We start from the raw sequence: 17,746 nt of genomic DNA, 5'->3' as shown, positions 1-17,746 counted from the left end.
ATGAAGGACGGGTGGGGAGAGACAAATTTGACTCCCAAACTGAGCTTCAAAACATTTATCTATTATTAGAGAGCTGGGATGGGGTGGGCTGGTTGACGGATTGCCGCTTTCTGCCCTGGCACTGGCACTTCCTCTGGTCATAGTGCCTCCGTGGTTGAGTAAAGAAAGCAGGTCTGTGTCTCTATGTATAGCATTTGTTTTGTTTTCATCTTGGCACAGGAATTTGAATGCACAGTGTGCAAAGAGTGGCTCTAAAATCTTTCAAGGAATGCAACAAAGTGTTGGTAGACTCCGTGAAGAGCTTTGGGTCTTCAAATGGGAGGTCTTCCACCCTTGTCTGGACTTCCTTTGGGAAGCCAGCTATATGGAGCCAGGATGCTCTCCTCATCAAAACCGCGGCTGCAAGGGAACAAGCGGCAGTGTCAGCAGAGTCAAGGGCAGCCTGTAGGGCTGTCCTGGCTATTTAGGAGCCCTCATTTGTGTTGGCTTTAAACTGCTCCCTTTTTTGTTCTGGAAGATACTGAATAAAAGTGGATATCTTCTTGAAGATGTGATGTGTATATTTTACAAGCACAGCCATGTAGTTCAAGATGCGAAGCTGGAGGGAGACAGAGGAGTAGGCTTTTCTACCCAAAAGGTCAAGTCATTTCCACTCCTTATCAGGAGTGGATTTTGGTAAGGTAAGTTTGCCCTCTGGTTGGCAGCGTCAACAACATGGAAATTGGCAGGAGGGTATGTGAAGAGGAATTCCGCACCCTGAGAGGAGACGTAATATTTTCTATCTGCCTTTTTGCCCACCGGGGATATAGTGGTGGGTGTTTGCCACAGTTGTTTAGTGGGATCCATGAGGGCAGGGTCCATGGGTAGCACTAAGTTAACCACCAGTGTGACTTGTAGGATGCTCGTGTGCTTATGTTGAGTGTCAGGCTGCGTCATTAATGAAATTTCTAATACATCAGCCACCCTTTTAAAGAGGTCCTGGAAAACCCTGGAATCACCACCTGAGGGGAGGAGGACAACTGAGTTGGTGGGTGAGGATGAATTGTTTGAGTCATTGTCGCTGAAAGGGTGATCAAAGTTGATTTGATCCCCAGACACATCTAGGGAGGTGACCAGTGTGGGTCTTGAATGAACCTGATTAGCATGATGGTATTGTTGCTGCTGCTGGTATGTTCTGAAAGATGCCCAGGGGTCCCAGTAGGGCTAAGAGGTAGTAGCCATTGATTGGGGTGCCACTGAGGTATCATAGGTTATGGCTGAGGCATCTTCCTCTTAGGAGAGGAATGCCTGGGTGACATGGCATTTGAGAGAGACACGGCTTCCTTCTCACTAGATAAAGGAGGTGCAGAAGGTGTTATATTTGCTGGAGAGAACCTGGCTAGTGCTGGGGAGGTGTCAGTACCAAAAAGCAGAGTTGTGGGTACCGAGGTTAACTTTTGGTTGGTCTGCAATTGTAAAAGAATAAGTTTGAGGCATAAGTGCCTGTGTGCCTTTTGACTTGCCCGGTACTGGAGAAAGTACACATGCCAGTGGTGTCAAGCGTGAGGCTTTGGTACATCCGCTATTTTTATCAATAGTGGAGCGCAGAGCTGGTGGTAATGGGGGTTGCCCTGGGTTTTTGTGCCGCAGGGGGCTTAGGCTTGCTAGCTTGTTTCAGCATTGTAGCCAAGTCTTGGGACCCCCAGGGTGCAGTAGGTGATCGCAGCACTGGAAAGCTCTTGTCTGGAGCCCCCACAGGGGACAAGGGAGGCAATTTTAAGGTAAAAGCTGACTAAAATTTGTGGTAAAAAGGCTGTCTGAGGAGCTCAATGCACAGCGTACTGTGGGTTCTGACCAATGCCACTGGTGGTAGAGAAGGAACTGAAGGGCATGCACATTAACTGCCCAGCATGTGGAGTGTGCTGTGCACGCGCAAACGACCTGTCACTAACACTACTACTGAAATCTTCCGGCTGGGCGTGCTGTGGCGCTCAAACTCCTAAGGTGGAGCACTCACAGGGATACTCCTCAAAGAAGCAGCTGTTTTATTCATTCTTAGAGCTGCAGCACTGAATGAGACTCAGTAGGTACTGGAGCCACCTCAGTCTGGGCCTGCAAATTGTTTCCAACATTTCAGTGCTGATAGCGTCTTGGCACTAGGACATCTCAGCTAGGACTTCAGAGCGAAAAAAAGGTGATGGCAGTTCCTACTTAGAACCCTGATGTAGTTACAGAAACAGTTCTTTTGATTTTGTCTAGAGAGACTCCCACAAAAGGAATACCTCTATCTTCATTCAACTGTCTTGCAGGTTCTGCAAGCCAAACCATCATCAGACATCACCTCTGGGTAAAACCAGCATCACACACTGGAGAGAAAATATACCTTTGAGACAAGAAACCCAAATTTGGGAGTGATGACTAAGTAGACACTAAAGAATCAGGACTACAGTGTCACCTTTAACCACAAAATCAATAGTGCCAAGATTTTAGCATCAGAGTTGGTCATTCTAAATAGATCTTTAAAGCACTTAAACGAAGCACAGAATCTCATACTGGGACTTTTGACACCGACATACAATTTAGGAGATTTGATATACGCTGACCTTCCAAATGTGATTGGTTGCCTTGTCTGTCCAATCTGCTACTTCCAAAGAGTGACTTTGTTGCCCAATCAGAGGTCCAAAGCATGTCCTCACAGGAATGGTCTCCCTTGTCCACACACCTATCAGCAGAAAGGCACTGACTGCAGAGTCAATTATTTAAACAAGTCAAGCACTACCAAAAAATGGGCTGTTTTTCAGATACTGTTCTGAGAGTTACACCAGGGTATCAGACCATAAAACCTTGCATTCCATAAATGGGATACAATTATCACAGAAACAAGAGCCACTACCATCAGATAACACCCCACAGAGCCATTTTGTCCTAATTACAATATTTATTTTTGTGTTCTAAAGCAAGTCATTTACTTTCAGATGAGCTTGTAAAACTAAAGACTTCATGGAACTTTCAGCAGAACAAGAAAATGTATCATTTCAGGACCTACCTAAATTCCCACGAATTTAGTCTACCTAATCCCCACAAATTGCCAGAATTGTTGCTAGGCCCTGTTAAATAGCTTCTGCATTTCTGCCAGAGGCAAATGTATTTCTGTGATGGGCGGATAAATTCCTGTATCCATATTATTTATTATTATTAATAATAATAATAAACATTTATATTTATAGCCCTATATCAATACATTTGATAGCTTTCAAGAACAAAGTTGAAAATAGTGCAGCTCAGCACAGGGGTAATTTGTTCCCAACAAGAACCATCACTAAGCAAACAAACTTCTTTAGCTGAAGTTTCCAACTAGTCTTTGGAACCCTAGAGTGCAATACAATAATCCAATCTTGGTGACAAAAACATGGATAATAATAATAAGGTCCACATCTAAAAGGAAGGTCATAATCTACTTGCCAAGTGTAGATGGAAAAGGCAGCACTTGAGCAATTGTATTACCAGAATACCCAGAAGCAGCTAGGGATTCCACAAGAACCCCAGACTGCAAACCTGAAGATATGTCCACACTAAACTGCTACAGCTGTACCTCTATAGTGCTTTTTTTGTATATGCTATCTACACCAAGAGGAGAGGTTCTCTCATCAGCCCAGGTAATCCATTTCCCCAGGAAGTGATAGCTATGTCAATGGAAGGATTCTTCTGATGACCTTGTGCTGGCTACACTTAAGTTAGCTCAGCATAGCTAGGTTTCTCAGGGGCATGGATTTTTCTCACTTCTGAGGCATAGCTATACTGATGTAAATTCCCACTACAGATCAGCCCTAACTGATGAATAGTGGTCAGATGTTTGATGGTTTTTGGTGTTGTTTCCCTCAGAACTACAATCAGTATCTCTATCTATCTTAAACCTCAAGCAGCTAGCTCTTGTCAAGCTCCAATTTCAGCCAGTCACCGGGAAAGTTAGTTAACTGCAGTGTCTGGATTTGATGAAACAAAAGGAAAAACTGTGTAGCACTTTAAAGACTAACAAGATGGTTTAATAGGTGATGAGCTTTCATGGGCCAGACCCACTTAATCCACCTACTGAAGGTAATAGACCCAGTCTGCTTCACCTACTCCCTCAACTACCTAAAACAGGAAGAATGACTAATACAATTCAGTAAAAGTGAGTTTTAAAGCTAATAAGTAATCACCCTATATTATCTCCTCCCTCCCCCCCCTCTCCCCCCCCCACTCCAGGCAGCTTCCCTGAAAGTAAAAACAGATTGCAGAGATTCAAAAGCAAGTCAATCAGCCCAGCTAGGGTCTGCTGGCACATCAACAGCACTGAAGTTGTTAGTAGGTCTAGCACTAGAGATGTAAGCAAATAGTGAAGTAACTGATAAGCAAATGCTTATCGATAGTTGATAGTCGATAGTCGAGTAGCAACTCCATTAGTTGCTTCCCCTCACTTGCTGCCTCTATCAGAGAGAGAGGCAGCAAGGGGGGGGGGGGGGGAGAGCAGGAGCCAGTGCTGGGGGGAGCCGGCTTAAAAGCCAGTTCTCCCCAGCACCATCTCCACAGGGGACAGGGGATGCAGAGGTGTAGCAGGACTGCGCAGGTTCCCATTGTGAGCTTCTGCTTTTGAAATTTACAAGAGCCCATAGAGCTCTTGTAAATTTCAAAAGCAGAAGTGCGCAGGAAGCACAAAGCAAGCAGGAATTCAAGCAGTCCTCACTCACCCTGTGCTCTCTGTGGCACCCCTCCCCTTGCTGCCTCTATGAAAAGCAGCAAAAGGTGGGGGACAGGAGCTAGGAGTGGCTCTTACTAAATTTAAAATGCAGAGCCACAGCGCTGGTGGCTCCAGCGCTAGCCTGAGGCAGGACTGCTCATTCCCAGCTCAAGTAGGCTCCTGGAGCAACCCCTGCTGCGGCTCTGTCACAAATTGTATTGACTATATGATTAGCCAGATAATAGCATTTTAACATCCTTATCTAGCACCATATTAGAAACCAGATCTTTATCGAAACCAGGAGGTTATCTAACACAATTAGTAAGCAATGCTTATTACCATATTCAGGTCTGAAACCAAGCTCACTGATATTAGGAAAATTAAGATTTGTTATTATTAGAGCTGGATCATTGCATCTCTTTGATAATCTCCCTCAAAAAAAAGAAGACTTAAGGTAGGGTAAGAATTTGCAATACTCACCATGTCAAGAGAGAACATGTCAGCTCTTCAGCTGGTATAAATCAGTTTACTTTCTTTGACTTCAATGGAGCTATGGTGATTTACACCACCTTGATCTTCTTCAATCTAAATTGGAGCCTTTTTCAGAAATGCTGGTTCCTTACTCTTCCACACATCAACAATTTCTTCCAAAAGAGATTAAATACCTCTTTGGATGAAATATGCAAGTCTCAAGTTATGTTTTACATGTACACTTTACTTATTGTGGCTGTGCAACATTTCCAGCATTGAAAACAGAATATATTTTGGCTAGACAGGAGTACTGCAGGTCCTATTTATTGCTGAATGGTTATGAAAGAGAAACAAACACATCTCCTGCACTAACATTTTAGCTAGACTAGACATTAAATTATATCGGAACACATTAGCAAATGCATCTGAAAAGTCTAGTGCAGACAAGGCAATATATACATTAACATGTACTAAGGTGGATGAATTGAAGCTTAGACTTTGCTCCAGCTTCAAATCAACTAGGTTAGCACATCATAAAGCAAACATTGCCTTATCTACACAAGGCTATCTACTGTGTTAGCTAACATATTTAATGAGCCAACTTAAAATCCTAGTCTAAGCAAAGTCCAAAAATAAGGCCACAGACCAAGATCTTTTTGCACATTAAATGTAATCATGGTGACTGTCTGAGGTGATCTCTGCAGTCTCCTCCTTAATGTTTCCTATTGTTATTAATATCAGTGGAGTTGTTTTACTGCTGTGTTGAGATATATAATTAGATCTTCCTTACCTAGTTCAGCTCCCATGATAGACTGCCGGAGAAGAAGCTGTTTCGGGAGAGAAAGTCTGGCTCGGCTCTCTATTGGGGTGTCAGGAATGAAAGTTACAGGCCCATGATCTGGACAGTCTGATGGATAGGCCTTGTCACACAGCGTGCACCCTGTGGGTGGGTAAAAGGACAATACAAATGTGTGAGGTATTATTTATTATTGGTATTACAGTAATACCTAGAAGGCCCAAATGACAAAAAGCCCCACTGTGATCAGCCCTCTACAATAAGAGAGACTCCCTGTCAAAGTGCTTAAAATCTAATTAGACAGGACAGACACAGAGTTGAAGGAAGTACGATTATAAGTATCATATAAGTATGATATATATCCCTTTTATGGGTAGTGAAAGGAAGCAAGAGAAATTAGGGCTTTGTCCAAAGTCACATGAGAAATCTATTACACAGCTGGGAATGGAAAATTCCAAACAGGAGCAGATCTATAGGCTTCTTCTGATTGATAACTCATCAGCATCATTGGATTTTAATATTAAATCAGATTAATATGTTGTTTTAAAGGACCCCTTCTTACTCCACAGATTTATCTTGTGATGCCTCTGCCTACTTTATTGGCTTTAACAAGTTTTTCCAAACTTATCCCTGTATATCTAGCTCCCATTAAAGCAAAAGAGCTTGGACAATTTATATGAGCTGATTGTCTGCCTCCAAAATGAATAATAGTATCATAATGTGGCCCTACATGAAGTATACATTGAATGACTATATGGTCACAACCACATCCATTGCTAGATGGATGAGTGCATAGGGCTGACATTAGAATGGATTAATGTGTAAGGATGACACTCATGGTTAGAATAACTGCAATAACAGGAGTTGATAACATGAAATAGCCTCTAGTTCAACAACAGAAAGACAGCATGGAAACATATGGAAAATACAAAGTAGAACACTGAGAATGACTTTTTTTTTAATTGGACATCTACATCTAGTAGTGGAATGGATGAGAATTCCTTGCCCATATTTTATCTGCATATCAGTACCTTAGCTCTCCTAACTTTAAAAAAAAATCTCAATTTATTTTACAAATACAGATTTTAACCTCAAAATAGGAGAGTAGTTATTAGGGATGTAAAATCCCATTTAACTGGAACTGATAAGCCTCACCTGGTTCCTTTCACATTCCTAGCAGTTATTAGCCTTTGTAGGTCTTTGTATTTTCCCCATTTGTAAAACGGAGGTACTGCAGAAGTACTAATCTCCCACAGAAACAACTGAAACAAAAAAAAACCCAGGCTTGGAGTACCTGGAAAAAAATTTATTTCCTCCCTACTTTCATGTTTCTGGACACAAACTCATTTTATTAAAAAATAAAATGAAAAGCTAAAATGAAAGTTTTCATTTGGGAAAGTTATTCTTTACAATAAAACATAAGATATATCTACACTACCAAAAGAGGGTACACTCTTAATATGGGTTAACTAAACTGAATTAACTAACTGCAGTTGAAAAAGTGGTTTAGACATAGCTGCTCTGCTTTTAACGGGGTTAGCGGCTCAAGTCAAAGCCCATACCAACCAGCTAACTCCAAATAAAACAGAGTTGCCGCATCTATACCACTATCTCAACCAGTTAGTTAATGAGAGTTAACTAACCTGAAATAAAAGCATACCTTTTTTGGGGCAGTGCAGATATACACGAGTAGCATTCAGCAATGCCATCAATTTATGCTTTGTCAAGTCCATTCAACCATTTGAAGTAAGAAGGATCTGGGGAAAACCTCTAGATGCACATAAAATCATGCAAAATCTGGAGATTTTTAAGCTAAATGTATTTCTTCTTCAAATGCATGATGGTCAAGCTGGGGATTCTGATAGGGTATTGTAAGACAGAGAAAGAAGAAAACCAGATAATGACAACAATGGTATTGAAATGTAAAGGCCTTCTTATTAAAATATAGCCTCACAGTTAAGTGGCAGCAAGCCAGACAGACAGACGGTGGAAGTACTAGACAGACACGGATCTCCACTGCAGGAAATAAATTTTGTGATACTCTCGAGCACTGCCCTCCAGACAGCCCAGAAGGGACAAGAGGCTCTAGAGCAAGACCTGAACATGCCCTCTTGAAAGATCAGTTAGCCTCAAAACACAAAACCTTTTTATAGAGGTCACTAGAGAAATTAGAAGAACATCCCTTTTTTCTGGATTTTCTGTTGAGTGCCTCATTTTTCATGGCTCCTTACAACTCTATATTATAATCATGGTTTTGGTATGTGATATAATTAAAACTTGTCAAATTAAAAAGTCAGGAAATCCACAAAAGACAAAAAGTTCACAGGGTAACAATTAAGGTTCCAACCTCCAGGCAAAGTGGGAAAACAAATACAACAGAATCATGTTAAAACAGAGATCCATTATGTCTAGATGTTGGAGGTTTACTCCCCAATTGCAAATTTTCCAACTTTGCTTAATGGTCTTAACAGGTTTCTCCCACTAAAAGACATCTATAAGGCTCAATGCAATAGTTTTGATATTCTCACCCCTTACAACAGTTACAAAATAAATGCAACCCAGAGGCAGAACCAAGTATACTGGCACACTCACATATGGTAAACAAAGTAGCCATATTCTCCTTGTTTGAATTGGAGTCTTCCATTTGTAGAGATGATGGTACATAGGTGAGATTGTCTGAAGACACATCCACATGGCCTGGCCCCATGGCTACTTCCTGGTTTATGGAAGACACAGACACAGGCTCAAGACTGAGGCCCACTTCATGCAAGGAGACAGATTCCAAGGAAGTTAGGTTGTGTGAGGTAGAGAGCGCCACGCTCACAGAGTTGGTGCTCATGGCCACAGTATGTATGGAGTCATTTAGCGTACTGTCCGATATACCGCTTACCCGGCCTGCAATGTGGTCAGGCTCCATGACAACAGGAAGCTCCAAATTGCTACCATGAATGGGTATGACACCACCATGACCCACTGCATCTGAAGCCAAGTTACTGCCTACTGTGTCTACAGCTAATGGTTCATGATTCCTGGAACCATTTGGGATTTGTGAATGATCCCCAGCTACATCATCCATCGTAAGCTCCTCAGTCATCCCATCAGTAGATATTGGACTGGTTACCCTTGAAACACTTTCCATAGTGATTGTGGTATCCAGTGCTACCTCATGGCTGTCACTAGGATGCAGGCTTTGAGCACCATGTGTGTTCACTGCACGAGAGTCCATGGAGACAATCCCTGATTCCAGTCCCACAGTTCCGCCAGGCTGGAAGGGATCTAGGGCTGAAGGGTTACTGGAGACCGATAAAGCCGGATTGCTATCAACATTTATAGTGTTGGGGTGGATGTATTGAGGTGGTGGTCTGTCAGCTAAATAAGATAAAATACCTGATGAAAGGGAAGAGATGGAGAAAAGGAGAAAAAGAAGAGGGTGAATTTCAATTTTCAAACAGTAAAAAATAATCCACAACTACAAACCATTTCAGCACACTTTATCAAGATACTTTATGAGACTAACTGCAGTTTCCTTTTAATATACCCTTTATTTTCAATTAAGACAAGACTCAGCTAGGTCTTCCAAATGCAAACTCTTGGCAATTCTAAACAAAAAAACCAATCACAAAGAAACATGTGACAACAATACACCTTTACCAGTGGCAATATAGGTGCAGTTTAACTTTGTAAAATTATGATGAGTCACCTCTGCAAGTTTTCATCCACTGAAACAAATGCTCTATTAATTTTGATACATTCAGGACAGCTGAGCCTCTGACGACATATGACCCACACTTCATAGTGAAATGAGACAAAGAGTTTATATAGCAATTTGAGTACAGGCAGTCCCCGAGTTACGCGGATCCGACTTATGTCGGATCCGCAGTTAAGAACGGGGGTTTTCTCGCCCTGGAGGACGGGAGCGGCGGGACGCCCAGATGAGCCGCAGTCCCGCCGCCCGCGTCCTCCGGGGCGAGAAAAGCTGCTCCCCGTCTCCCTGGTCTTCTGGTCAGACCAGGAAGACGGGGAGCAAAGCCTCGGAGGCCACCCGCAGCGGGACAGCCCAGGCGCATCTGGGCTGTCCCGCTGCGGGTGTCCTCCACAGTTTTGCTCCGCGACTCCCTGGTCTGACCAGCAGACCAGGGAGACGGGGAGCAAAGCCTCGGAAGCCGCCCGCAGCGGGACAGCCCAGGCGCATCTGGGCTGTCCCGCTGCGGGCGTCCTCCACAGCTTTGCTCCGCAACTCCCTGGTCTGACCAGCAGACCAGGGAGACGGGGAGCAAAGCCTCGGAGGTCGCCCGCAGCAGGACAGCCCAGGCACGTCTGGGCTGTCCCGCTGCGGGCTTCCTCCACGGCTTTGCTCCGCGACTCCCTGGTCTGACCAGCTAGTGCCCTCTCCCCCCCAGCAGACCAGGCTTTTCTGCCCACGACGCCTGGGGTAGAGCAGCTGGGGCGCTGCTCCTCGGCGCTACTGGACCAACCCGGCAGCACTCCAGCTGCTCTGCCCCAGGCGTCCTGATTCAGCCACTGCTGGTCAGTTTCAGCAGCGGCTGAATCAGGATGCCTGGGGCAGAGCAGCTGGGGTGCTGCTGGGTTGCTCTGCCCCCGGCTTCCTGGAATCAGCCGCTGATCAGTTTCAGCAGCAGCTGACTTGGGGACGCCTGGGGTTCTTAAGTTGAATCTGTATGTAAGTCAGAACTGGCATCCAGATTCAGCCGCTGTTGAAACTGATCAGTTTCAGCAGCGGCTGAATCTGGACGCCAGTTCTGACTTACATACAGATTCAACTTAAGAACAAACCTACAGTCCCTATCTTGTACGTAACCCAGGGACTGCTTGTGTAAGTATGCTTTGCTTTCTTACAAACAGTGCCCTATAGGGATAAGCAACCAGCACTTGAGCTGGCTGTTCAGAGCAAGCCAGCTTTATGCAGAGTACATAGTCACCAGGCTGAGGCTTGTGAGGAGCTGGGAAGCCTCAGCAAAATAAGAAGCACAGCCCCTCAGTACACTGTTAAAGGGAATTAGTGGGACACAGCTTTCAGGATTGGGGCAGTGGCCCTTTGTCCCATGCCCATTCCATGCAGAAAATAGGGCTGAAAATATTCCAGACAACTTCCAGAATCCCACCAACTCTCCAATGGAACAGAAACTGCATTAAATTATATGGTAATTATCTGCATTTTATACAGTTATGCAACATATTAAACTTCAAAGGGAAAACCCAGAGAATATTTCACAAGAAATGCCATGCAGAGTATTCTGTCACAGACTTAAGAAGGCACAGAAGGAAAAAAAATGGTACACAACTCTTCAAGTGTTCTGTAACAGCACCTATCTCATCTTCAAAACTATACTTACCAGGTAGAATGTGTCTGAAATAGCTGCTCTCCAGGTGAGGATAAGGTGGTGGAGGTAGGGTGTAGTTTCTTTCTGGTATACCACACATCACTCCTCGATCCCCAATACCCATTGGGAGCATCAGAGATAGGGCAGAGGGCAAGGAACTCAAGGAGGGGCCCAAGTTTGGAATAGCAACAGGCAATCCTGCAAGAGGAAAATGCCCATTAAATTTCAGTCTTAGGGGGTTAGTTCAGTGTAAGAATATAGTCAAAATTCCTAACATTAACTTGAGAACCTGTATTTCATAATGGGCTCTTCAGTATAGCTGACAAAGGTATAATCTTATCCAATGGCTGGAAGCTGAGCAAGACGCATTCAGAATGGAAATAAAGGTTGAACCGCTCTAGCCCAGAACTCTCAGGTCCAGAAACATCCATCGTCTGGAATGATTTTAGTTAGCTGGATGTCCACTTTTCATGAGTGTGGCCAAATTTCCTGTGGTCCCATAAAGTTTGTTTACAGCCACCATCCTAGCTCTCAGTGTTCTGTGCTGTTACTTAGAGGACATTTAGGGGTAAATTAGAGCTAACAGTCCAGTAAGCAATAGAAGTGTTGGTAAAGCTGCTAGACAATACTGACCTCCTATGGTCCGAAAAATTCTCTCATTTGGAGTCAGACTAGAGAAGTTCAACCTGTAAGTCATACATTTTTATTGCGAAATGAATTAACCACTTCAGCACTTTACTAAGGATTGTGGAGACATCACTGGCAATTTTAAAAATCAAGATTGGATGTTTTTCTAAAAGATATTCTCTAGAATTTATTTTGGGGAGGTTCTAAAACCGGAGTTAGACAGATCAAACTAGAGTATCACAATGTTCCCTTCTATCCTTGGAATCTGAGTTCTGCAGTCAAAACCACACTGAGAACTACACTTTGCTATGCTATTTTACAACTTACCCACTGTAGGGGTTTTCCATACTTACTATAATGAAAGATCTCAGCTTTCATGTACATATTTAGAATGTTACCAGGAGCAATCTGACAGATAAACAGAACTCAGTATTTCATAAAGCATGTTCTACACCTGCCTTTTCCCTGTAACCACACATTTATATTCTGGTGAATTTACAACAGGTAATTTTTACTGATCTATTAAGATACAACCATAATACTTGCTAATATTGGGATTTGTTGTTAGCAGTTAAAGCTTTTTCTATTTAACATTTTTGAAAGTTTTTGGTTAAGAAAATATTAAAATAATAACTTTTTTGTTTCAAGTTTCTTTAAATTATGTATTATTTTCTTTAGTAAAGAACTTTGTTTATTGATTTTATTATGGGGCTTGTATGGGGTGAAGGGGACTAATGAATGGAGGAAATAAAGGAGAAGGTAAAAAAAGAAGGAATGGGGGAGGGAAGAGAGGAAAAAAAGGATGTGCAGGAGTATGGAACGCACAGGAGATAAGACTGACATCACAGGGAATATGAGGATGCTGGGGCAAACGACTGATCAGGAGACAGAAACTATCCTGGATTCAAATTGTAAAAAGTAGTCTATTGACACTGCTGGGATCCTGGGACTGTGCATTTATTGAGGTCATGGAGCCCTGGCTGGGCCCTCCTTGCCTTGATGCTGCTCCCAGAGGGGAGGTTCTATCCTGGAAGGTCATGCTCTATTTCCCAAGCGGCTGAGACAGGTGGATTATCCCCAGAATGAAGATCAACCTTCTAGAAACTGCGGTCCTGCTAAGATCTAGTTAGGCCTCTTCTTGCCTATGGCTGCATTTTTATATACCACTTAATTCTCTATTATACCACTTTATTCTCTATTATCACTTTTAATGGACACTTCTGTGCAGCTTTCTGCAAAACTTGTCAGGAAAAGAAGTGTATTGTATTATTTAATCTAAGACTGTCATTTACATCGTCTGGGGTAAATTTCTCAGTGGCAGCTCATATTTCAAGGGACTCAGTCGCTAAAGTGATGGATGCAGCACAAAAAGAGAGAGACAGGCAGCTCATTAATGTCCTATTAAACAAAAATGAAGCTCCCTTGAGGCTGTGTGGGACACATCCACTCTTGTCAAAAGAAAGCACTGTTCTTGCCTTGTCTACACAAGTAGCAACTTTCAGGTGTCTCATTACTCCACAGTGTGGGCTTACGGCCACTAGATTAAATGTCAAATCTACTCAAGTGTGTGATCATATCACCATCCTTCAGAGGACAAACCCAGATGTCACTACCAACAGTGAACACTTCACACGTTATGCTACTTTGGTTTTCTGCTGTCAAGGAAAATGCAAATACATAGCAAGTGACAAATATCAGCCCTTCATGCAACTTTCAAAGCTACCTGGTGCTGGTATGGCATTATGAGTGGGTGATGCAGTCAGTCCCAAGTGACTTCCTGAGACAGGCAGGGCATTGCTCACAGAAGATGAGGTCAGCTGGTCCATCCCTACCGAACTCAGGTTCATTTCATTCATCCTACAAAAACAAACAAACAAACAAACAAACAGATCATTCTTAGTTTGTTCAGTCCTAGAGAAATAAGATGTATACACAACACATGTCCACTGACCAAAATGTTCAGCTCACTAATCTAAGCAGACAATATAGTTTTCACCTATTAACAAATGACACAATTTTTGTAGAAAACATGTATCTAATATTGATCAAATTAGTTAAATAAAAAGCAAAAAACAAATACTAACAGACAAAAATCAGACCTTAGCTCATTCCCTACTGCCCGTGTATTGAACAATGTTGCTGAATGAAAAGTGCTTATACATAGTTTTATGCTGAAATATACAGTCCTTATTAGGGATGTTAAAATGCATGTAATTGTTTAACTATGTTAGGGATGTAAAATCCCATTTAATCAGTTAAACATAATGTTTAACTGGTTAACCAGTTAATCGCTTGAACAGGGATGGGCAGGCCTGCCCCTCATGGGTAGGGCTGCTCCAGTGGAGGCCACGCTGCCAGTTAACTATACATAAAATGTGTAACTGCTGAAAATTTCAGCGGTTACACACAGGATGGCAGGTCCCCAGGAGCCAGACTGGGAACTTCATGTAGCCATTTTGGGAACAGATAAGCCTGAGCTTACTGGCGCCAGCTTCCCAGCTGGGGTCCTCTCCCCAGCTTTGCAAGCTGCTGAAGCCCTGCCAGAGCTCCTAACACTGAGATCTACAGTAGCTCTGCCGTCCTGCCAAAGCTCCCAGTAACCCCGCCAGCTGCAGGCTCCATTACCCCATTAGCTGTGGGATTTGGCACCCTGCAGGCTCTGCTGCCCACTGGCCCTACTGGCTGGCTCCACTCCAAGCTGCCAGCAACCTCAGCCACTAAGGCTCTCCAGTCCCACAACATCTGTGGTCTTGCCAGACTGCAGATGTTGCTGGACCGGAGAATCCTGGACCACAGAGGTTCAACCTATATTTCACTGTGCCCTAGATTCTGTAAATATGTATTTTAAAAGACTGACACCACAATTACAATTAACTATTCTAGGGGTGGATGCAGTTCACCAGCTGAAGTTCACCAGACCTGGCTGTCCACCAGACAATTTACCTGCACCTCTGCAGGCAGAGCGGCTCACAGCTCCTGTTGGTCAGTTTGCCATTCCCGGCCATTGGGGGCTGTAGGAAGTGGTGTGGGCTGGGCTGCCATTTCAGGCAGCTCCCATTGGCTGGGAACAACAAACCGTGGCCAATGGGACCTGCAAGCAACTATGCCTGCAGACATGCAGGAAAATGAAAAGTCTGGCATTATTGCCCACCCTGTTCTATGCTGTCAGTAGCTATATTATTTATATTAGAAGTGGAACAACAGTACATTGGCATTTTGATTTTTTTAAGATTTATGGATTTAAACTAACTTTTTAAAGACAAATTCAAACTAAATCTTTCTTGGGTAGAATAGATGATTCAACTAGTTATAGTTGTCTGACATTGTTATAGCTGTTGGCCCCAAGTGATTGGAGACACAAACTGGGTGAGGTACAGTAATATCTTTTATTGGACCATTGATGAAACTAAGTTAACGACCTTTTGAGCTGCACAGAGGTCTTCCTCAGATCCTGAAGAGTTCTGTGTGGTTTGAAAAGTTGTCTCTTTCACCAACAGAAGCTGGTCCAACAAATAATATTACTTCACCCACCTTGTCTCTCAACTGGTACTAAGTACAGAATTTTTAACTCACTAAGCCCATTATAATCCTGGAAAGTAGTAATAAAGCCACTTCCACAGGATGGCTGTTCTGCAGGTAATTACTCAAACCAGTACCTCATGATCCTGTGTACACATCACACATAAAAAAGCCACTAACTCTAGTTGACAGTCTCAGCAGAAGTCAAGGACTGATTCAAACACAGAAACTGAACGAAACTCTCAGCCTATTAAGATGACCCTTCCAAAATAGAGTGGACAGATACCTGGAGGATTGCGAGCAGCAACTTGGATTGTCACTGCCATTTTACTGAATTATGTTGATAAACCCAGCCCAAGACTCTCAATCCAGCACTCTACCACCAATATTTAATTCACTTAGAAAATGAGAAGGAACCCAAAAAACTCAAACCCAGATAGGTTAACACACACATTCCTTTTCGTTTAAGGTTCAGGTCCACACACCCCTATGGCCAGATTTTCAGTTTGGGGATTGACCCTGACAAAGTGTGTGCAATGTGTCTAGTCACTTCCCACCGACTTCCACGGACCAGGGCTCTTGTCTGGCTTTGATGGCGCTGGGGCAGACTCATCAGGGATGCTCCCATCCAGGGAGGTCCTGCTTCCCCAGCTCCAGCGGCTGCCGAAAGCCCCAAAGGGGAGGCTCGCCCAGCAGCCAGCGCACCGGCCCCCCATGCAGGGACGCGGTCTGGCCCAGGGCACAGCTCCGCAGCGAGGTTTAGGGGACTTTCGATGGGCGGGTTCTGCCGGGACACCCCGCGGCCTTTGCACCCAGCGGGTCGGGGTCAAAGTGACAGACACGGAGGCTGCAGGGGGCCACCGGGCGACCCCGCAGGACCCGACGCAGCCCAGGGAGCCCGGCCGGCACCGGGGCCTCATGCCCCGCGCGGCGCCGGGCTCCCTCCACGGGCGGAGCCTGCCGGCACAGCGGGCCCGGGGCCCCCTCACGCGGCCCCCTCACCTGGGCTGCACCGGCCTCGGGCCGCGCCGGGCGTCTCCCGCGGGCAGCGGCAGCATCGGGTCCCTCAGCCCCCGCCCGCCCGCCGGGAGCCGCTCCCCGCTCGGGCATCCGCCTGCCGCCTCCCGGGCCGCGGCCTGGCGCAGCCGCCGCCCCCGGCAGCGAGCGGCAGCCCAGCGCCGGCCAGCGCCACAGCGGCCTCATGGGCCGGGCGGGGAGACCGCGGGCCGCCGAGCGGCGCGAGCCCCGCCGGGGGGAAGGGGCCTGGCGCCGGCACCGCCCGAGAACCCGCCGGCCTCGGCCCGCGGCGCCGCTTCAGCTTTGTCCGGCGGCGGCGGCGGCAGCAGCAGCATCCAGGAAGCGCTCCGCTGCCGCGCGTGGCTCTTCCCGCCGGGTACCCACCTCCCGCCGCGTCGCAACCGCCGCTCTTCGCGCGGCGCTGCCACCTCCCTCCGGCGGCCCAACCGTCGCTCTTCCCGCCCTATCGCCACCCCCCCTCCGCTGGGCCGCGTCCCAACCGCCGCTCTTCCCGCAGCTTGGACGCCTCCCTCCCCCGCGCGCCGTTACTAGCCCCGTTCCAATGCTGCGCTCCCTCCCGCCGCTGTCACCGCGCCCCCGCCCCAGCCCGCCTGCGGGTCCCGCCCAAGAATGTGACGGGAGGAGTGGCTGGCTCGTGCAATGCCGAGGGGGGTCCATGCAATTTGCATCGGCTACAGGCTGAGTCCACAAGTGGGGGGCTCGCTCCGGGACGGCTGCGCCTCTGCATCCTAAGACCCAGAGTCTCTTGCAACATTTAACATGCAGAGGCGCAGTGGTCCTGGACCTGCGCAAGCCAAGACTGCTCCCTGGCTCGCACTGCCCAGCAGCCCCTGTTTGCCGCAGCGCGGGCTGCCCTCCTGCAGCAGGGGTTGCTCTGGCAGCAGCCCATGTCGGGGGGGGGGGGGGCAGGCAGCTCCCTGTTTCAACCCCAGCGGACAGGGGATGCTGCAGGAGCAGCCTCCCTCACCCCTCCCTGCTGCCTCTCCTGGGGGGGGAGGGAAGAGAGAGGCAGGCACTGCAGAGACAGTACTTGGGGGCAACAGCTCCTGAGAGGCAGCAAGGTGGGGAGGGGAAAGGTATGCTTATGGGTAATCAACTACTCACACTCCTAATCCTGCCCCATGTGGTCTTGAACCACGATGTGAAGGGCTGGGGTCAAAACAGCGACAGCATCCACCCAGACAGCATCCACCCAGACAGCATCCACCCAGCCCGCTCCACAACCCACACTTTCAGCTCACCCCCAGGACTGACCGT

The 17,746-nt window shown here is 46.0% G+C and overlaps 1 protein-coding gene across 2 annotated transcripts in view; it reads right to left on the bottom strand.

Moving 5' to 3' along the window:
• The window catches only part of PRDM4 (PR/SET domain 4), a 37,556-nt gene extending 20,571 nt beyond the window's left edge, over positions 1 to 16,985 (bottom strand). The window contains exons 1-6 of one of the 2 annotated variants that reach the window (XM_075938356.1): positions 16,853 to 16,985; positions 13,656 to 13,789; positions 11,318 to 11,503; positions 8,556 to 9,350; positions 5,958 to 6,107; positions 2,583 to 2,701 (exon numbers count right to left, since the gene is read on the bottom strand). In XM_075938356.1, the coding sequence (XP_075794471.1) occupies positions 2,583 to 2,701; positions 5,958 to 6,107; positions 8,556 to 9,350; positions 11,318 to 11,503; positions 13,656 to 13,788 (1,383 nt within the window). In that variant the 5' untranslated portion in view covers position 13,789; positions 16,853 to 16,985. Of the gene's footprint in view, positions 1 to 2,582; positions 2,702 to 5,957; positions 6,108 to 8,555; positions 9,351 to 11,317; positions 11,504 to 13,655; positions 13,790 to 16,453; positions 16,827 to 16,852 lie in introns of those variants that run through there. The other variant, XM_075938347.1, reaches the window with a different exon arrangement.
• Positions 16,986 to 17,746: the final 761 nt, after the last annotated feature.

The sequence above is a fragment of the Pelodiscus sinensis genome, chromosome 1 (genome assembly GCF_049634645.1).
Source record: "Pelodiscus sinensis isolate JC-2024 chromosome 1, ASM4963464v1, whole genome shotgun sequence".
NCBI classification, from domain to species: Eukaryota; Metazoa; Chordata; order Testudines; family Trionychidae; genus Pelodiscus; species Pelodiscus sinensis.
This window is presented reverse-complemented; position numbering and strand designations above follow the sequence as displayed.